General features: G+C 41.5%; 1 protein-coding gene across 1 annotated transcript in view; it reads left to right on the top strand.

Moving 5' to 3' along the window:
* The window catches only part of LOC123998797 (autism susceptibility gene 2 protein-like), a 505,895-nt gene that overhangs the window by 90,483 nt on the left and 392,602 nt on the right, over positions 1 to 22,810 (top strand). Inside the window, 1 exon segment of the mRNA XM_046303945.1 lies at positions 12,353 to 12,628. Within this exon segment, the coding sequence (XP_046159901.1) occupies positions 12,353 to 12,628 (276 nt within the window).

Consider the following 22,810-nt stretch of genomic DNA (forward strand, 5'->3'; position numbering starts at 1 on the left):
TATACACAGAGTACAAAACATTAAGGACACCTTCCTAATATTGAGTTGCACGCCCGCCCCTTTTTCCCTCAGAACAGCTTCAATTTGTCGGGGTGTGGATTCTACAAGGTGTCGAAAGTGTTCCACAGGGATGATGGCCCATGTTGGCTCCAAAGCTTCCCACATTTGTGTCTAGTTGGCTGGATGTTCTTTGGGTGGTGGACCATTGTTGATACACAAAGGAAACTGTAGAGCGTGAAAAACCCAGCCGCAATCAATGTCTCAATTTTCTCAAGGCTTAAAAATCCTTCTTTATCCTCTCTCTTGCTCTTCATCTACATTGATTGAAGTGGCTTTAACAAGTTACATCAATAAGGGATCATAGCTCTCACCTGGATTCTCTAGGCAACAGAGAAATGGATACATGGTGAATGAGCTGGTGTATTTTATTGACTTTTATTTATCGTACTCTAATTGTAGGTATGTCTGCTGATTTGATCAATTCCTTTCCAAGATAGGTTAATAAAAATATGCTGAACGATCTAAATGAATTGAACTCAAAATAACAATGCATTGCAAGTAGCATTGCTCATAAGTAATTATACTTACTAAGCCCCGTTAGCATGAATTATTTTACAGTAGGCATCTTCTGCTTTTTTCATGTGCTACATCATTTTCCAATATCTGTTCACAGTTGCAGATGTGTGGGTTTAGTGTGTTGGATGGTGTATGGTGCAGTGAAATCTGGACCTGCTCCCAGGTCAGAGCAGAGTGTAGCCTGATCCATTAAGCAGGCTTCCACTGTGTCTGGGTGGTCACACACACACAAACTCATGATGTCATTTGGTTTTATCTCACCATTAATAACACTGTAAGTCAGCCTTATAAAAAAAGTGCTTAAACACACAGAGCACTTACGCTATTGAACTGCCTAGATGAACTGCATAGCTGCCTGGCGGATTTAACTAGTTCATTGTGTTCTGTCAAGTTGAGTCTTGCCATTTGCATCTCGCGCTCCCCTTCACAGGCCTGTTTGAATAAGCTAATGAATGCTGTCTGAGAGAGAGAAAAATTGTATTTTGATCACGCTCTCGCACAACCTCATCATTTAATTTTTTTAACTAGGCAAGTCCGTAAAGAACAAATTCTTATTTATGATGCCTGCCTATCAAAAGGCAAAAAGCCTCCTGTGGGACTGGGGCTGGGATAAAAAAAGAAATATATATATATATATACACAGTTGAAGTCAGAAGTTTACATACACTTAGGTTGGAGTTATTAAAACTTGTTTTTCAACTATTCCTCAAATTTCTTGTTAACAAACTACAATTTTGGCAAGTCGGTTAGGACATCTACTTTGTGCATGACACAAGTAATTTTTACAACAATTGTTTACAGACATATTATTTAACTTATAATTCACTGTATCACAATTCTAGTGGGTCATACGTTTACATATACTAAGTTGACTGTGCCTTTATACAGCTTGGAAAATTCCAGAAAATTATGTCATTGCTTTAGAAGCTTCTAATAGGCTAATTGACATAATTTGAGTCAATTGGAGGTGTGCCTGTGGATGTATTTCAAGGCCTACCTTCAAACTCAGTGCCTCTTTGGTTGACATCATGGGGAAATCAGCCAAGTGTCATGTTTTGTCTTATATTGTCTTGTCATTTTGCTTTTCCTTCTGTTCGTTTTCCCCCTGCTGGTCTTTTTAGGTTCGTTCCCTTTTTTCTCTCTCCCTCCCTCTCTCTCTTCTCTCTATCGTTCCGTTCCTGCTCCCAGCTGTTCCTATTCCCCTAATCAATCATTTAGTCTTTCCACTCCTGTTCCCTATCTTTTCCCCTGATTAGAGTCCCTATTTCTCCCCTTGTTTTCCGTTTCTGTCCTGTCGGATCCTTGTATATTGTTCACCGTGCTGTGTCTTTGTATCGCCCTGTCGTGTCGTGTTTCCCTCAGATGCTGCGTGGTGAGCAGGTGTCTGAGTCTGCTACGGTCAAGTGCCTTCCCGAGGCAACCTACAGTTTATGATCGAGTCTCCAGTCTGTTCTCGTCATTACGAGTGGAATTGTTTTTTATGCTTTATTTACCGCTCCGATTTGTCTAGGAGTATTGCATATTTCCGTTACTGGATTAAAGACTCTGTTTTCGCCAAGTCGCTTTTGGGTCCTCATTCACCTGCATAACACCAAGACCTCAGATTTTTTTTTTAGACCTCCACAAGTCTGGTTCATCCTTGGGAGCAATTTCCAAATGCCTGAAGGCACCACGTTTGTCTGTACAAACAATAGTACGCAAGTATAAACAGCATGGAACCACACAGCCGTCATACCGCTCAGGAAGGAGATGCGTTCTGTCCCTTAGAGATGAACATACTTTGGTGCGAAAAGTGCAAATCAATCCCAGAACCACACCAAAGGACCTTGTGAAGATGCTGGAGGAAACGGGTACAAAAGTATCTATATCCACAGTAAAACGAATCCTGTATCGACATAACCTGAAAGGCCGCTCAGCAAGGAAGAAGCCACTGCTCCAAAACCGCCATAAAAAAAGCCAGACTACGGTTTGCAACTGCACATGGGGACAAAGATCATACTTTTTGGAGAAATGTCCTCTGGTCTGATGAAATAAAAATAGAACTGTTTGGCCATAATGACCATCGTTATGTTTGGAGGAAAAAGGGGAGGCTTTCAAACCGAAGAACACCATCCCAACCGTGAAGCACGGGGGTGGCAGCATCATGTTGTGGGGGTGCCTTGCTGCAGGAGGGACTGGTGCACTTCACAAAATAGATGGCATCATGAGGCTGGAAAATTATGTGGATATATTGAAGAAACATCTCAAGTCATCAGTCTGGAAGTTAAAGCTTGGTCGCAAATGAGTCTTCCAAATGAACAATGACCCAAAGCATATTTCCAAAGTTGTGGCAAAATGGCTTAAGGACAACAAAGTCAGGGTATTGGAGTGGCCATCACTAAGCCCTGACCTCAATCCCATATAAAATGTGTGGGCAGAATTTTAAAAAGTGTGTGCGAACAAGGAGGCCTACAAACCTGACTCAGGCTCTGTCAGGATGAATGGGCCAAAATTCATCCAACTTATTGTGGGAAGCTTGTGGAAGGCTACTCGAAACGTTTGATCCAAGTTAAACAATTGAAAGGCAATGCTACCATATACTAATTTAGTGTATGTAAACTTCTGACCCACTGGGACTGTGATGAAATAAATCATTCGCTCTACTTTTATTCTGACACTTTACATTCTTAAAATAAAGTGGTGATCCTAACTGACCTAAGACAGGGAATTTTTACTAGGACTAAATGTCAAGAATTGTGAAAAACTGAGTTTAAATGTATTTGGCTAAGGTGTATGTAAACTTCCAACCTCAACTGTGTATGTATATACAGTATATATATATATATATATATACAGTGCCTTGCGATAGTATTCGGCCCCCTTGAACTTTGCGACCTTTTGCCACATTTCAGGCTTCAAACATAAAGATATAAAACTGTATTTTTTTGTGAAGAATCAACAACAAGTGGGACACAATCATGAAGTGGAACGACATTTATTGGATATTTCAAACTTTTTTAACAAATCAAAAACTGAAAAATTGGGCGTGCAAAATTATTCAGCCCCCTTAAGTTAATACCTTGTAGCGCCACCGTTTGCTGCGATTACAGCTGTAAGTCACTTGGGGTATGTCTCTATCAGTTTTGCACATCGAGAGACTGAACATTTTTCCCCATTCCTCCTTGCAAAACAGCTCGAGCTCAGTGAGGTTGGATGGAGAGCATTTGTGAACAGCAGTTTTCAGTTCTTTCCACAGATTCTCGATTGGATTCAGGTCTGGACTTTGACTTGGCCATTCTAACACCTGGATATGTTTATTTTTGAACCATTCCATTGTAGATTTTGCTTTATGTTTTGGATCATTGTCTTGTTGGAAGACAAATCTCCGTCCCAGTCTCAGGTCTTTTGCAGACTCCATCTGGTTTTCTTCCAGAATGGTCCTGTATTTGGCTCCATCCATCTTCCCATCAATTTTAACCATCTTCCCTGTCCCTGCTGAAGAAAAGCAAGCCCAAACCATGATGCTGCCACCACCATGTTTGACAGTGGGGATGGTGTGTTCAGGGTGATGGGCTGTGTTGCTTTTACGCCAAACATAACGTTTTGCGTTGTTGCCAAAAAGTTACATTTTGGTTTCATCTGACCAGAGCACCTTCTTCCACATGTTTGGTGTGTCTCCCAGGTGGCTTGTGGCAAACTTTAAACGACACTTTTTATGGATATCTTTAAGAAATGGCTTTCTTCTTGCCACTCTTCCATAAAGGCCAGATTTGTGCAATATACGACTGATTGTTGTCCTATGGACAGAGTCTCCCACCTCAGCTGTAGATCTCTGCAGTTCATCCAGAGTGATCATGGGCCTCTTGGCTGCATCTCTGATCAGTCTTCTCCTTGTATGAGCTGAAAGTTTAGAGGGACGGCGAGGTCTTGGTAGATTTGCAGTGGTCTGATACTCCTTCCATTTCAATATTATCGCTTGCACAGTGCTCCTTGGGATGTTGAAAGCTTGGGAAATCTTTTTGTAAAAAAAAAAAAAAATACAGTTTTATATCTTTATGTTTGAAGCCTGAAATGTGGCAAAAGGTCGCAAAGTTCAAGATGGCCGAATACTTTCGCAAGGCACTGTATATTATATATATATATATATATATATATATATATATATATAAGGGAACAGTCTGTGCGTAAGGCAAAGTTCTCTAACTCTCTTGAAAATCGAAAAATGAAACAATCAGCCCCAGACTCTGAAGGCACACCGGTAGCAGACCATCCGAACCGACAAAGTAGTCAGGTATTCTGATGGGGACCTGCCCAAGACGCTTACAGATGGATTTTGATGGACATGAATAAAATAGTGCAGCTAGTCTGATTGGCCCTTCCGCTTACAGATATATATATATATATATATATATATACCGGTATATATATGACAAAACACACATCACGACAATAGAGACACCACAACACCACAACCCAATTGAGATGGATGAGTTTGACCACAGAGTGAAGGAACCTGGAATATGATCTGGAACCTGGAATTCATACAGCCATTGTTTTCAAGACAAGCATAGCAGATAGTGTTTTTCTTACTTTTTTGGTAGCACTTTTCTTGACACCCAGTGTCATAACCATTATTATAATATGTCATAACATAGGACATAACTTGTCATTTCCATGATGTGTTATGACAAGTCATAACACTGCCATGACCAATATATTTACACCTCTTGTGACATATTTTGTTGTTGTATGTCTGGTTATGACACCTACATTAGAGTGTCAAAACTGACATTTACTCAAAAGAAATGTTTCCCTGCCAAGAAGTTTTGTTTCGTTTTAAGGTTTGTTTCTTAAATCCTTTGTTGTTGTTGTAGTTCTATTTTCTTTACAGTTGTTTTTTCATCATATTTGAAATAACTTGTAGAAAATACCCTTTATGACACTGTCATGAAGCATTATGACCATCCTGTGTCACTTTACTTGGACTAAGAAAATACACTTTATGACACTCAAGAAGCATTATGACCATCATCATATACGCAAGGTATGCCTATCACGTACATGCTTTTACACCTGCATTGTTTGCTGTTTGGGGTTTTAGGCTGGGTTTCTGTACAGCACTTTGAGATATCAGCTGATGTACAAAGGGCTATATGAATAAATTTGATTTGATTTGATTTGACATGGCCTTATATCAGTCAAAAAGAGGGTGTCTTTTCCTTCTCCTGAAATCTTCTCCTGCATTCATCCCAGTCATCAGCAACAGAGCATTGGGGTAGTTGCATGTCTGACATCAATGTGTGCGCAATTACAATTATAATTTAATATGGTGAATTTCAAAAAAATATATATAATATTAACATACTGAAGACAAGTAGGCTATGGTGTAATGGAATGGTTTGCCTTGTGTGGTTGTGGGTTTTGACACTCTTATGTAGATGTCATAACCAGCCATAAAATACCAAAATATGTCACACCAGGTCAAAATGTCATGACAGTTGGTATGATATGTTATGACATGGTTATGACCTTGCCATAATGTTATGATGCTGGGTGTCAAATAAAGTGTTACCATTTTAGTTTTTTAACAACAGAATCAACAGATTTTTTTAGAGGCTTAGAACTCCACACCACGCTAACACAATGGGTCCTTCTCAAACCCCTCAGAACTTTGTCATTTTGTCACTCCTTTCATCCCTGACAATGCATGTCATGTTGCATTATTTGTGTTGGTTGAGAGTGGAAAACAAAGGAGAACACGATTAGTCGATGCATGCGGCATTTGTTTGTTTGCCTGTGACGAAAATGAAGCTTTGTTATATTGGCTCAGTGAATCAGAGCCAACCACCAAACTCATTATCCTCATCATCCTGCAGCTCGGTCATTGGAATTGACACAGTTTAGGCCTATATTTCAAATACCATAAATATGGATACCCCCGCTGTTTTCAAATCACGTAGAGGGCTATGGCTGTTAGATATCAATGTTGGAAGGTTGATGTCAAAGATGGATCTTCTTGATATCTGGGTGCATGACATGAGCCCGGATATTTTGGTTCTCAGAGACTTGGCTAAATGGCTCGATCCCGGATAAGGACATTGGATAAGGACACTGCTGAATGGAACATCTTCAGGTGTGACAGGCAGAAAAAGGGGGAGGGGTGGCTATATATGTGAAATCAACTTGAATTGATGAAGAAATCTAGCAAATCTAACTCCTCACTGATTGACCTAATTCTGAAAAATAACCCCCACAAGTACTTGTCCAGCGGTGTCTTTGCCAATGATCTCAGTGATCACTGTCCTATTGCATGAACACTGATCCTCGTATAATTATGAAGAAAAATTTGAAACAAAATTCCCCACAACCTTTTTTTCATATGTACAGTGCCTTCAGAAGGTATTCATACCCCTTGACTTGTTCCACTTTTTGTTGTGTTACCGCCTGAATTCAAAAAGGAAATCAATATTTTCTTCACACTTCTACTCACAATACCCCAAAATTAAACATGTTTTTAGAAATGTTTGCAAATGTATTCAAAATTAAATATAGAAATATCTAATTGACATAAGTATTCTCACCCTTGAGTCAATACTTTGTAGAAACACCTTTGGCAGTGATTACAGAGTATTTCTTGGTAAACAACTCAAGTGTAGATTTGGGCTTTAGGTAATTGTCCTGCTGAAAGGTGAATTCATCCTGGTAAGCAAGTCCAGTGTGTTTGTCCTTATGGTTTAGGTCTCCCAGTGTCTGGTGGAAAGCAGACTGAACCAGGTTTGTCCTTATGGTTTAGGTCTCCCAGTGTCTGGTGGAAAGCAGACTGAACCAGGTTTGTGCTTAGCTCCATTCCATTCTTTTTTTTATCCTGAAAAACTCCCCAGTCCTTAATGATTACAAGCAACCCATAACATTATGCAGCCACCACTATGCTTGAAAATATGGAGAGTGGTACTCCATAATATGTTGCATTAGATTTGCTCCAAACATAAGTTTGTATTACAAAAAGTTAATTGCTTTGCCAAGTATTGTGCAGTATTACTTTAGTGCCTTGTTGCAAACAGGATGCATGTTTTTGGATATTTGTATTCTGTACAGGCTTCTTTCTTTTCACTCTGTCAATTAGGTAACTATTGTGGAGTAACTCCAATGTTGTTGATCCATCCTCAAGTTTTCCCCTATCACATCCATAAAGACACCATTGGCCTCATGGTGAAATCCCTGAGCGGTTTCCTTCCTCTCTGGCAATTGAGTTAGGAAGGACGACTGTATCTTTTTAGTGACTGGGTGTAATGATACACCATCCAAAGTGTAATTAATAACTTCACCATGCTCAAAGGCCTACTAAATGTCGGCCTTTTATTTTTTACCCATCTACCAATAGGTGCGCTTCTTTGCGAGGCGTTGGAAAACCTCCCTGATATGTGTGGATGAAACTGTGTTTGACGTTCACTGCTTGACTGAGGGACCTTACAGATAATTGTATGTGTGGGGTACAGACATGAGGGACCATGCAGATAATTGTATGTGTGGGGTACAGAGATGAGGGACCATGCAGATAATTGTATGTGTGGGGTACAGAGATGAGGGACCATGCAGATAATTGTATGTGTGGGGTACAGAGATGAGGGACCATGCAGATAATTGTATGTGTGGGGTACAGAGATGAGGGACCATACAGATAATTGTATGTGTGGGGTACAGACATGAAATAGTCATTCAAAAAATCAGGTTAAACACTATTATTGCACACACAGTCCATGCAACTTATTACGTGACTCGCTGTTAGATGACTTGCTACAACTGAACTTACTTAGGCTTGCCATAACAAAGGGATTGAATACTTATTGACTCAATTTCAGCTTTCTTTTAAAATTAATTTAGAAAAAAAATCTAAAAACATAATTCCACTTTCACATTATGAAGTATTGTGTGTAGGCCAGTGACTAACAGTCTCAATTTAATCAATGCAAATTCAGGCAGTAACACAACAACATTTGGAAAAAGTCAAGGGGTGTGAATACTTTCTGAAGGCACTGTACTCTGACCTTTCCTCTCAGCTGCATGCCTGACCATTAATTTGTTCTAGAATTGTTCTCATCTATTTTATCTCTCTGTCAGACAAATACACTCCCTTAAACAAAAAATAGAACAAATACTTGGTTCTCTATAGAACTTTCAGATCTTGTTGCGATGAGAAATCATGCCTGGGCCAAGGCTCGAGAGACTGTAGCTGATTGCCAGTTTTGCAGGAAATTGAGAAATAGATGCCCTTCCTCTATCGAGAAAGAACTACATTACATTACATTTACATTTAGGTCATTTAGCAGACGCTCTTATCCAGAGCGACTTACAAATTGGTGCATTCACCTTATGACATCCAGTGGGACAGTCACTTAACAATAGTGCATCTAAAACTTAGGGGGGGTGGGGTGAGAGGGATTACTTAACCTATCCTAGGTATTCCTTAAAGAGGTGGGGTTTCAGGTGTCTCCGGAAGGTGGTGATTGACTCCGCTGTCCTGGCGTCGTGAGGGAGTTTGTTCCACCATTGGGGGGCCAGGGCAGCGAACAGTTTTGACTGGGCTGAGCGGGAGCTGTACTTCCTCAGTGGTAGGGAGGCGAGCAGGCCAGAGGTGGATGAACGCAGTGCCCTTGTTTGGGTGTAGGGCCTGATCAGAGCCTGGAGGTACTGAGGTGCCGTTCCCCTCACAACTCCGTAGGCAAGCACCATGGTCTTGTAGCGGATGTGAGCTTCAACTGGAAGCCAGTGGAGAGAACGGAGGAGCGGGGTGACGTGAGAGAACTTGGGAAGGTTGAACACCAGACGGGCTCCGGCGTTCTGGATGAGTTGAAGGGGTTTAATGGCACAGGCAGGGAGCCCAGCCAACAGCGAGTTGCAGTAATCCAGACGGGTGCCTGGATTAGGACCTGCGCCGCTTCCTGTGTGAGGCAGGGTCGTACTCTGCGGATGTTGTAGAGCATGAACCTACAGGAACGGGCCACCGCCTTGATGTTAGTTGAGAACGACAGGGTGTTGTCCAGGATCACGCCAAGGTTCTTGGCGCTCTGGGAGGAGGACACAATGGAGTTGTCAACCGTGATGGCGAGATCATGGAACGGGCAGTCCTTCCCCGGGAGGAAGAGCAGCTCCGTCTTGCCGAGGTTCAGCTTGAGGTGGTGATCCGTCATCCACACTGATATGTCTGCCAGACATGCAGAGATGCGATTCGCCACCTGGTCATCAGAAGGGGGAAAGGAGAAGATTAATTGTGTGTCGTCTGCATAGCAATGATAAGAGAAAGTAGTTAGAAAGTAGTTAGATATAGCTATCTAAGACTCTGCTGGTAATCCATCTAAATTTTGCAAAATAGTTAATGCACTGAAGCGTGGAAATTCCTCTTCTTCCCTGCCTTAGCAAGTTGTGTCAGACTCTGGCATCATTACTGAGAAATATGAGATAAGTGATGCTTTTAATCAGCATTTTATCTCAACAGGCTTTTATTTGAAATAAATGGTGGTTTAATTGACCCTTGTCAGCCAGTCGGATGCCTGCCTCTCTCCCAGCCTCTAGAAGGCTCGATGGAAGTTCCGTCAACTTCTAGTGAATCTTGGTTTTCATTTCAACAACTTTCTTCTTGTGATTTGCAAGACGCCTTGCAGAAGATTGATATAAAAAAATCACTGGAGCAGATTTGTCTGATGCTTTCTTGCTGCAGCTTTCTGATCCTCTGATTGCAGAATCTTTAACCCTTTGACGCGTACAATGACGTATTTGTGATCATTGTTGAGTGGTCCCTGCAGGGTACGATCTCAAATAAGTGATTGGAACAGTAGTAACAGAACGTATGTCCCAACAAACGCTTATAAACAGCATTGTTGTCTGAACAGCATAGATATGTTTTTGCACTGATGGAAAATAAAGGTCTAAAACATCATTCCTCAATTTGACCTGTTATTGTAAAGATAAATGCGAACTTCATCATCCAAGCATCACACGGAACACATCCACAGCCAAACTCATTCCATAAACCAGTCTAACAAAACTTAAGTTAGTGACCTAATTAAGATTAATGTTTGTCTCAGGGTCTACCGAACGTCACCCACTATGTCAATACTGTCACCCAAAATGTCAAACAAGAAGGTGGACTGCGATGTACTGGAGCACAAATATCCGTATTCTTTATGGTTTTGGTCATAGTCTTGCTGTGTAACACGCATCCTATTGAACTCCCTCCAAACCCTGTAGTCTTCTGCACCTCTAGACAGACAGAGGCACCCTGGGATGGTGACGGGCAAGGCTGTGCTCAGAAAAACAACCCAGGGATGGAATAGAAAAAGATGAAAAGAGAACGAAAGGGGGTAGGTAGAGGGGGAGAGAGACTGCAAGGCTGTGGAAGAGGTAGTGGAATGATCCAGAATTGGAGAGGATCGCTCACTCCCCTCTTGACTTGAATAGGGACATACCTCCTAATTATCACTCCTCTCCCATTTAACCAATCCATATGTCCACACAAATACTCCTATCAGGTCTGTTAAAGGGTAATAATGTGGACTCACACTCCTCCAAGCATGTTGTCAAAGATCTGAGTTTCACAGGGCATTGACACATCATTAGGGTAGCCATGGCAGTTTCCCACTTTCCCTTGGCAGTACACTATTGGCTCTGCGACTAAATCTCCACACTAAAGTGTCATCATGGCTGCCCCACTCAGTCTTTATTGGACTGTATTACACAAGTGGCTCCTTGGCCTGCTGCTACTACTACAGGCCTGGAACAAAATGAGTCCCCTTACAGATAAATTATTTGTTCTATAACTTTAGCCTTGATGGCTTCAGTACAGTATGCAGCCTCGCTGTGGCAGATGAGTTGTGTTATTAATCCCCCAGTCAAACTGTACAACCCCAGCTGGTTGGAAAATAGCACACAATACAGGAGATGTGGGGGCTCGTGTAATGGTTTGTTTTCTCCATCTGTTACGGAGTGTAGTGTAGGTGCCCACAAAGTGCCCACTATTTTACCAGGGGATGTGGGAGTGTTGACAGAACTTCAATTTAAGTATTTCATTGCTATACTAGTTTGTGTATGTGTGTCTGTTTTTGTCGATGTGGGTGTGTGCTGGTGGCTCTGTTTCCAACGCTCAATGCCTTCATTGGCAGCCATGCTCTAATAGATGTGTGGTTAATCTCAGACAGATAGCACCACACTATCATCTACTGTACCTAGAGATGCTCTGGTGACAATATGTCTAAACGCAACGTGTTGTTAGTGCTGAACTACCCACGGGGGCCTCAGTAGGGGAGAAGAACAGTCTCTCTCGGTACTGCTCATTGGAGTAGCTAGTAAGCGTACTTCTCAAATGGCATTTGTCAATGTGAATATGTTATCCATCTTTAAGCCTAGCTTTGATTTTCATCATAATGAGCTCTCTTTCTCAGGTGTAGGGGCTTATTTCGTCAGAATTATGAATATATTTGAATTCATGTAATTGCTTTTAGTACGCTCCAGCGACAAGCTAATCAGAAGTACTTCATTTGTTTCAGTGTAACAGAGTTTTCACCTCTCCCCTGCAGTGCAGATCAAAAAAGTAGATATTTCTATTCTCCATTCCCCTTCTCCAGAAGGACATGACCCTGAATTACTTTTACACTGTCAGAGTTTTCACCTCCACTTTCTCCCTTTACAGAAGATACTTTGCTTAAGTGAAGCACTTTGTCTCATTGTCACAGAGTTGTCACATGAGAAGTTGTCTACTTTGTATCAGTGTAACTGAATTGTCATCTCACCTCTCCCTCTCCAGAAGGACCTGTCCCTGAAGTCCCAGGAGCGCATGGAGAACCAGGAGAACCATGAGGAGAATCAGGCGGGGCCCCCCCTGTGCAAGAAGAAGCCCCCTAAAGTCCCTAATGGATTCAGCCTGGATACCCACAAGGCCCTCAACAACCACCTTAACAACCACAACAACCATAGCAACCATCACCAGCACTCTGACCAGGAGAACAACATCCCACGCCTGGCTCTTCACACCTACGGCAAGAAGAAGAACAAGAACAGCCTGCAGAAGAAACACAGGCCGGTCTGTACACGGTTTATTATGGTTTATACACTGTCTCCTCCACTCAATTTATTTTCTCCTCAAGCAGCGTTTTGGGTAGCCTGGTCCCAGATCAGTTTTTTACTGTCTTGCAGAGTTGGGACCAGGCTAGCGTTTGTGGTCTCATGTTGGCATAGTGGGTTTTGCCTGCTCACTACAATGCTAGATGTGTAGTTTGATCCTCTTGAATGTGGGAGAGGAAATGTTGATGTGTGTGTTCCCAATTTGCTTTTGGTCATAAGATCAGGTTGAATTATCAGACGACGTGTTTGATAAGGTTGAAGAAGGGATTGAATTCATACAGATAAAATAAAATAGGCTGCAAGGTGTAAAGATAGCAGCTTTGTAAAAAATAAATCAATAAAAATTCCATTCCAACTGAATTAAGAGAAACTCTAATCTAATTGTGACTGAACATTAGAGGGTCTCCTTGGCTTCGGTTAATTAATGTTACATTAAGGTCTGTCCTTTGAAAACATCTGTAATTACGCAGTATTAAGGCTAGAGATTTGTGAGTAGCAGATTGCCTTATCCTTATAGAGATACACTGAACTGACTTTACTCCCTCCTCACAGCCAGACGACTGGTGCTCTATAGTACAGCTGCGCGGCTGTCTATTGATGAATGGTGTTATTATCTATAATGGGCTTTAAAACCTGCTGGACCAATAAGAGATTAGTCACTGGTGCTATTGTTAGCTGTGGTGTGTGTGTGTGTGTGTGTGTGTGTGTGTCTGTGGGGAGGAGAATAGTGTCTGTGTATGTGTGTGCGCGCACACAGGGCATTGTGTTGCACTAATGACTATTTATGGCACACTGACACTGGGGTGTCTTTCTGCCAGCAAGAGCTATCAGTTACAGCACCACCCACTGTCCATCTACACACACATGCTACACAAAGCACCCACACACATGCTGCACAAAACACACGTTGTGTGTGTGAAGGTAGGAGAGCAAAGGTTGTCATCAGTCTGTGTCATCTCAGCAGGAGAGAGGTCCGTCTTCAGGAGGCTGTTAATCATGTGAGCTATACTCCCCCTGGCTTTAATGAACCCAGAAAGAAACAACACAGGGAAGTGATTACATACTGTACACACACAGTGTTATTGGCTCGGGTGTGTGTGTTAGTCAGGGGTGCTATGACAACAACCACTGTGACAAGTGAGAGCAGCACAAAGTGGTGTTTAGGGCCAGAGCTGAAGGACCCTCCCCACAGCTCTGGGAGCAGCCACTTATTAGGGGGACAAGAGATGCTGTTAGAGCATGGGGCTCAGGGGAGACATGGCACCACACACTAAAAAAAGTTACGTTTCTTAAATGGTTCTTCCTCAGCTCTTAAAAAGAGGAATGGAAACACTTTTAATAAGTAAAGCTAAGCAAAGAGATCATTTCAATCCACAAATAGTAAATGTGCATTGAACATAGAAACATCTCTATTTTTAGGATATTGATCTTGAACAACATTTATTAGAGGTATGGGTAGCGCACATTGTGAGCTTTAGCGCAGGGACTGAACATGAACGTGGCCACCAGAAAATGAACGTGGCCACCAGCAGGCGTCGCACCTCCACTGGACCTGAAAGGTTTCTCACAACCTTGATATTGAGATCAGGAGAACAACATTAAGGTAAGAATCTGTATACAATTTGTTTATATGTTGGAGATTAGCTATAATATTGACATTTTAGAGTATATTTTCCGATTGATAAGATGAGTCTGTGAAATGAATGTTTTATAACAAGCCGAGTAGATAGTCTGCCAAAACGATGCAATGTACCTAGCTAGCTGGTTATCTAGCCAGCTGGATTTAGCTTTTGTCTTGCCTTTTTTATGTTAATGTTAATGTCTTTGATAGCTGTAGAACATAAAATGCTAATATTGACAATTTGAAGAGCTTTTGTCATTAGGCATTATTCTGAGCTAAAATTAACTGGCTTGTGATTCGATATGTAGCAAGCTAGCCAGCCAGAGAGGGCTGCTGCAGGATTGTTATTTTAAATGTAAAATGTAGCTAACGTGAGCTAGATATAATCCCAATAGCTATAATTATTAGCTAGCTAGATAACGGCATAGCATAGCTAGATATCTCATTAAGTGCAGGTTCATCTGTGATATGTCAGATATGTTACGCTTTTGATGATAGCTATCTAGATAATTACTTTTGAAAGCTCAGCTTGGTAGTCAGCTTGGTAACTAAATCATTCAGGTCTAGCTGGTTTTGTGACTTTTCTACTTACAGGCATACTGTACATTATCATATTATTTTGTTTAAGGACTATCAGATAGGAAATTGTTACATGTTTTCTCAAATGTTAGAGTGAAAAGCCGATTGATAACTACACAATAGCTACACAATTCCCTTCATTCATGATTCCCTTTTTTACGTGCTGAAGGGTCATCACTACTTGGTGAAGACAAGGACGAAGAGGATGAGATTTAAATGGGGAAGCCGGAGGAAGTGTGACTCGTCATTTTGCCTCTCTTGCATGCTTTTAATTTGTTTGCATTCTGACTCTTTGTGTATTAGGCTATAGGCCTAGTGGAATGTAATATAGCTGTCTAGATATTTTTTACAGCCATTTTGAAGTTGAACATACTAGCTCTGTCGTGTGGATAAGAACAGTTTTTTCCAGAGCAAAGAACTGCAGACTGACTTGGAAGGCCATGTTTTTTGCTGATGGTTGTGGCAGTAGGTGCAGGTCCCATTGTTCATAGGCTTTGGCTGCTGCTCTGGTGCACCCCCGGAGGATGGGTGGAGACTCCCACCTGAACAGGTCTGACATGTATTCAGGTAGTTTGTGCTGTGTCGCCTTGAAACAGTTGTTAGGGTGTTGTAATAGATCCTGTCTGTTAGTGGTTCGATTCCAGCTTTTTGCTTTTGTGTTTCCTCCAGGAATGCTCGGTCTTGATACGAGCAGCCCTGTTGATAATATGCTTTAAGATATGTCTTATTGCTCTGATGTAGGGTGGGAAGCCATACTGTGGAAAAGTAGTCCAGATGAGTTGTTATCATGGTGTGGTAGATCGTTCAGGAGGATGTCCTTGGAGATGAAGTCCCTTGCCCTTTCTACACCGCCAAGCCCAAACAGCCGTTTCCATGTGACCTGGCTGGCATCTTCAGTTCGGTGTAGGGTCCAACTTCATCCCCAGCTACTTTATGGCGTTTACTCGTTCATAAGTGTTTTTCCCATCTGCTGTTGTGATACGTTTGCCAGTGTGTCTCAGCTTTTGTGAGTTGCCAAACAGCATTGCCTTGGTCTTCTGAGGGTGTAGGGAGAGCTTGTTGTCAGCAAACCAAGCGTCTGCCGTTTGATGTCGTTTGACACTGCTTCCTCACGCTCACTGGTGAATATTTGCTGAGTAGTACAGGCCTGTGTCATCTGCATATATATACAGTATGCAGCATTTCTCCAGCACTGATGGAAGGTAATAGCAATGGCCCAAGCACACTCCCTTGTGATACTCCATTCACCACAGGTACCTGGGCTGACAGTGTACTCTGCAATTATGATGAGAACCACTTAATTGCAGTGCTGTCAAAGCCTAATTTCGCAAGTTTCCCCAGGAGTGTGTGGTGGTGAACGGAGTCAAAAGCTTTCTTCAGGTCCAAGAAGAGTACTGCTGTGACCTCCTGGCTATTACAAGCCGACTTGATGTCCTCCACGACCTTTTGAACTGCTGTAGGTGTGCTGTGTATCTTCCTAAAGCCGCTTTAATAGGATGTAAATAGGCTGTTGATTGAGAAATAGTTGGCAACCTGTGTGTGCATCAGCCAACTACCAACATTGGACGGTAGTTGGCCACAACCGATCTATCCCCTGCCTTGTAGATTGGTGTTAGATAAGTTTTTCATTGACATGGTATCTCCCCAGTTGAGATTGGCAGATTGAGGATATGAGTCAGTGGACCCACTATCACTGTGGCAGAGTCCTTTACAAGCCTAGATGGAATATTGTCTGGCTCTGTGGCTTTCTGCTGCTTCATCTTCAGAAGTTCATTTAGGACGGTTACTTCATCAATTAGCGATAGCTCAAAAACATGCTCTGTTTCTGAAACATATGGAAGTGGGTCTTTTGAGGGAGCCTGTATTTCATTAGCAAGCTTGGATGCACAAGAGGCAAAGTATGCATGAAACTCTTCTGTCATTTCTAGAAGGTCTGATATATCATGTCTAGAACTTCTTTGTACTTGGCATGTTCTTTTGACTTTGCCAGTGAAATAGTTGATTATTTTCCACATTTCACAGTTGTCTGCCTTGGATTTTTGTAGAGCAGCTGAGTAGTACAGTAGTTTTTCCTTTCCTTCTATACTTCAGCAGTTACGTTGTTTCTGAGACATCAGCACTCTTCCCAGTCATTTTCAGCCTTTGTTTTCATCACTTTTAGCTGAGCAGCAGACTCATCAGGGTCTTGATGTTGTCAGTCAAGGAGGTCGAGTTACTTTTTGTTTCACTTTTCTGTGCCGGAGCGGTGAATGAAGGTTTGCGACCTGTTAGAAGATCTCTCTAAAGGCTTACCGGGCCTCATTCACGTTGTTGCATGTAAGGAATCTTTCCCATTGGGCTAACTTGAGGAATTCTATGAAAGACTGCTTGTTATAGCTTTTGCGAGATCTGTGCTTTTGTTAGAGCTTTCCCCTCCTCTAGTCTCTCTTTACTGCAGGTCATCATGATGTTATAGTCAGATAGACCCCATGCTAATGAACTCCTCAGCTTGTAAAGGTCAGGGTTAGATACATAGATGTTGTCAATGCATGTTTCAGACTGTTTCGTTATGCTACTGGGTTCTCTTATTACTGGCCACAGCTGATAAAGTCCCATAAGATGTCCCACAGATTTTTTTTTTATCTGTGTGCTTCAAGAGGTCAGCGATGAATGTTGTATATCATGTTTTGGTTGTGATAGCGATGTAACTTGCACTTTGTTTTCAGGTGTGAATGAGACAATGTATTCCCCTAACCTTATTCTTTCAAAAAAGTTATTGTTTTATTCATATTATAGTACTTGTGTACAGTATTCCTTTCCTTATAATATGAAAGACTAAATGCCATTTGTAATATGTTTTGGTGCATATATGTGTTTAATATACTATCCAGAGAAGAAAGTGTCTGATCACGGAACATTCATTGAATTCTAGAAAAATACCACTGTTCAGTTAAAAGTATTTCTATTCTTATTTCAGATTTTCAATCCTTACAAAATAAGGAAGAGTCAATGGGCTCCAAGTGTTTCTCTATCTTCAGGAAGTTGTGTAAATGGCAGTTGTTTGGGTAAAAAGCTGAGTTTTTTTCTTGACTAATTACCATTTTATTGATGTGGTGCTATTGTATGTCATATCATCTGGAAAGGCTGTTTCTCAGCTTTCAAAATATGTATCATGTTTTCATATGTGGTTTGACACCAACAAATTATGTTGGCGTCCAGAATTCACTGGTCTCAGTAAACTCAGGAATTCCAAAACACTCCTGCCAGTGATGCAACAATGCCAATATGGCGATTTACAGTTAACTTGTGTTCTAAAGCCTAGTGTGTCCATCCCTATTTAAAGCCAGACTCAGTAAGTGTCGTGATTTTGTTTACATTTTTGTTTTGTTGGGCCAATAAAAAATCCAGGCAAGACGTCATAATATGCTGTAGAGTCTAACGTACCTGAGAGTTGTCAAGCAGCTGCTGGGCCAGCGACCCTTTGATCCATATCAACCAGTAGGCCTATTCTAGTTACAACAAGCATGTAGGCTGCAGTATTATAAATCTAACAATTTACAAGTCGAGTCAACTATCGTAACAGCAGTAACATGCAATTTAATTGGCAATAGCTAGACAACAATATACTGTGGTGCATCAACGCCGTTATCTGCTTGACGTCAGTCTTGCAGTGCAAACACTTGTCTGGATAAATTGACCCTCAACAGCTAGTTAGCCCATGTTGAATTATAAAATACATTTGCCATCCAAAGATTGCAATAGAAAACACAACATCCAGGAGGGAAACAATTAGTAAGCTAACAACTCCATCGATAGTTGGAGTTAATGACCTACACCATCAGTTTGCACATTTAGCCATGTGTGAATCTATCGACAGCTGTTTGCTAGCCACCTAAATTAGCTAACTAGCTAGCTTGCTAACTAGTTTCACTTCCCAGTAGCTCTAGATTTCGTGATTATCATTGGCACTGTCCACAGCAATATGATCCTGGCACTAGTCGTGAGGTAGGAATCCCTGTGTTGCTGAATGAAAATCAAAACAAATGCTATTAGTCACGTGCCGAATACAACAGGTGTAGACCTTACAGTGAAATGCTTGCTTACGAGCCCCTAACCAACAGTGCAGTTATTTAAAATCACCCACAATTCCAGTTTTATTCAGAAAATCAAGCTAGAAACATAGAAGCAACTTTGTTGCCAACCGGTGGGGAGATCATTTAGGATCTCAGTTTAGGATCATTTAGGATCTCAGCTTATGAAGGTCACTGGACTGAGAATGAAGGAATGCAAAAATTATGTCTCTGTCACTAGAAAACACAGTCAAGGGTGGTACTGGTAACTCTAAAATTCATCTGAAAGGCACCCTGGGAAATATGCAAATAAGGCTTCAAAGAACCCATTTAAGGTTCTTCAGATAACCTAAAATGGTTCCCCAATGGCATTGCTCTGAAAAACCTTATTTGGTTCCAATTCGAACCAGCAGGGGTGAATGGCAAAGGGTGGCACTGTCAACTGGATAGGATACCCTCTAGTAAAATCCTCCTGCTGAAGACAGGGTCAACAGACATGATGATGACAACGATGATGGCAACAGTGATGATAATTATTACAACAATCTTTTTTTTTAAATAACCACACTGTTTCTGACCCTCCCCTCAAGGAGCCAGACAGTTTTGATTTCAGCCAAGAGAGCATTAGCATATCCCACTCAGCTCCAATAACACTCCAATCTGTCATGCTTCATGACATATGCAAAATTGGAAATATCATTGTCTCAGCCCTCTGTGGCCTCCATTGTCCTTTAAATGGAATGAAGACATTCTCCTCCTCCCAGTTATTCCACAGCAGAAATATTATCTTTTCCCTACTCCAAAGGCCTGTAATTAGGGGAGGGGATATAGTTTGAAGAGGAGAGCAGAGATAGTTTGAAAAAAAGAGAGGAAAGGAAATGAGAGGAGAGCTAGTTTAGAAAGGAATTCAATGAGAGGTGTTTTTTTTGTTTTGCCTGTTCCGCACCACACAGATTCCAGCCAGGCAATATTTTTCTATATCTGGCATGGACCCAATGTCCTGAACTTCCAGATATTGTCTGGTCGGGGGTAAAATACAGAAATGCTTGTAACAGCTTCTGACATGTTGCTCTGTGCTGAAATAAAGAGCACAGATAAGGGGGGCATTGTCGGTGGTGAAAATGGATAGGTGCACAGCAGCATTTCTGCAAAAAATGGATAGGTGCACAGCAGCATTTCTGCAAAAAATGGATAGGTGCACAGCAGCATTTCTGCAAAAAATGGATAGGTGCACAGCAGCATTTCTGCAAAAAATGGATAGGTGCACAGCAGCATTTCTGCAAAAAATGGATTGGTGCACAGCAGTATTTCTGCAAAAAATGGATAGGTGCACAGCAGCATTTCTACAAAAAAATTGATGGGTGCACAGCAGCAAATTTGTTGGTTCAAGTCTATGTACATAGTTTATCGCTACTGCTATTTTTCATTGTGGAACAATCTGTGATTTATAGTGACAGTGCATCTGTGTGCTGTTGTTGTAGTCTGGTAGAGTAGGCTACTGTTCAGTCTGCATAGTGAAAGTTCAATCAGTTGAAACACCATCAGTTGTAGTATATGTAGCTCTTTGTGAGTACTACTTCATCAGAATCACCTTTATTCACCAAGTACACTTACACATACCCACAATTTACTTTAGTGAGACGGTGCTGCCAGCAGTAGACACTTTACAAACGGAATACAGACACAAGTCCTCAGACATCATACAGAGTATGCAATATCGGTACAGTAAACATAACATACAACTCTGGAGTATAGGCTGATTACAGAGGGAATATACAATTTATAGAGGGGATATATCTATATAAGCATGGGGAGGGATACTGCCATGGTGAATATATACAGTGTTGTGCAGAGAGGAACATAGTACAAATGCAGTATAGTGCATATTTCGCAGTCCCGCGGTTATGTCCGCGGAGCAGGCAGGTTTAGGGTCATGAAAAATTGTGTGGATAAAGTGCGGGTGGGTGGCAGGCGTAAGTGTACAAAACATTAGGAACACCTTCCTAATATTGAGTTGCACCTTTCTTGCTCTCAGAACAGCCTCAGTTCGTCGGGACTTGGACTCTACACGCTGTCAAGTGTTCCGCAGGGATCCTGGGCCATGTTGACTCCAATGCTTCCCACAGTTGTGTCAAGTTGGCTGGATGTTCTTTAGGTGGTGGACCATTCTTGATACACACAGGAAACTGTTGAGTGTGAAAATCCCAGCAGCATTGCAGTTCTTGACACACTCAAACCGATGCGCCTGGCACCTACTACCATACTCCTTTCAAAGACAGCTAAATCTGAATGACACACATACACAATCCATGTCTCAATTGTCTCAAGGCTTAAAAATCCTTCTTTAACCTGTCTCATCCCCTTCATCTACACTGATTGAAGTGGATTTAACAGGTGACATCAATAAGGGATCCTAGCTTTCACCTGGATTCACCTGGTCAGTCTATGTCATGAAAGAGCATGATGTTTTGTACACTGTATAGGCTACATTGAGGTTTGTATTTCATTATTTTAGGCTACCTGGCATTAGTGCATAAGCCTAAGCTTTAGAGCCTAACTGTACACGCGCCGGATAGCTTCTGGGAAAGGCAGAAACATGTACGTCACTCCACTGAGGTAAAAAGGGCAATGTCAGAGTTTAATTCAATAAGAAAAAAGCTGTGAAATGGAGAGTAGAAAATAAAGAGAAGCGAAGGTGAGAAAAGTCATGTTTTGGAAAGATTTGGTGAAGAGGTGATAGTGGTGCCAGCTACGTTATGTGTGATGACTGTGAGGCGCTATACAAAGTTCAACAGTCACAAGAAGGGGGACATCAAATAGGCCTATGGCACATCAAGGGAACTGTAGCCTACTGTTTTGCTGGGTTAATTGGAAATTGGACACTGACTGTAGGTCTATGACCTCTCACATAGCCTTAATATGAACTCTTGCGGAATTAAGCATTTCTTGCTGTAAAATGGTACACCAAATGTAGGCAACATTTTGACTCAGGAACAGGATTGGAGAATATGATTTATTTATTTCAACATCTTGAGAGAATGTGAAGTTAGGGCCTCCACAGACAGTATCTATCTTTATCAAATCTAATTGTAGTTGTCACATGCGCCGAATACAACAGTAGACCTATACCATAGGTAGACCTTACCATGAAATGAGCCCTTAACCAATAATGCAGTTCAAGAAATAGAGTTAAGAAAATATTTACTAAATAAAATAAAGTCATTTTTAAAATAAAAAGTAACAATAAAATAATAGCGAGGCTATATACAGGGGCTAGCGGTACTGAGTCAATGTGCGGGGGTACAGATTAGTCCAGGTAATTTGTACATGTATGTAGGGGTAAGGTGACTATGCATAGATAATAAACACTGAGTAGCAGCAGTGACAATTTTTTGTGCTTTCCTCTGACACCGCCTAATATATACGGTGGCTTCAGAAAGTATTCAGATCCCTTGACTTTTCCCACATTTTGTTAGGTTACAGCCTAACAAAATTGATTACATTTAATTTTTTCCTCGTCAATCCCCATAATGACGAAGCAAAAACAGGTTTTTAAACATTTTTGTAAATGTATTAAAAATAAAACCTGAAATATTACATTTACATAAGTATTCAGACCCTTTACTCAGTACTTTGTTGAAGCAACGATTACAGCCTAAAGTCTTCTTGGGTATGATGCTACAAGCTTGACACACCAGTATTTGGGGAGTTTGCTTCTCTGCTGATCCTCTCAAGCTCTGTCAGGTGGATGGGGAGCATTGGTGCACAGCTATTTTCAGGTCTCTCCAGAGATGTTAGATCGGGTACAAGTCCGGGCTCTGGTTGGGCCACTCAATGATTTGTCCCAAAGCCACTCCTGTGTTGTCTTGGCTGTGTGCTTAGGGTTGTTGTC

Source organism: Oncorhynchus gorbuscha, linkage group LG16 (genome assembly GCF_021184085.1).
Source record: "Oncorhynchus gorbuscha isolate QuinsamMale2020 ecotype Even-year linkage group LG16, OgorEven_v1.0, whole genome shotgun sequence".
In the NCBI taxonomy this organism is placed as follows: Eukaryota; Metazoa; Chordata; class Actinopteri; order Salmoniformes; family Salmonidae; genus Oncorhynchus; species Oncorhynchus gorbuscha.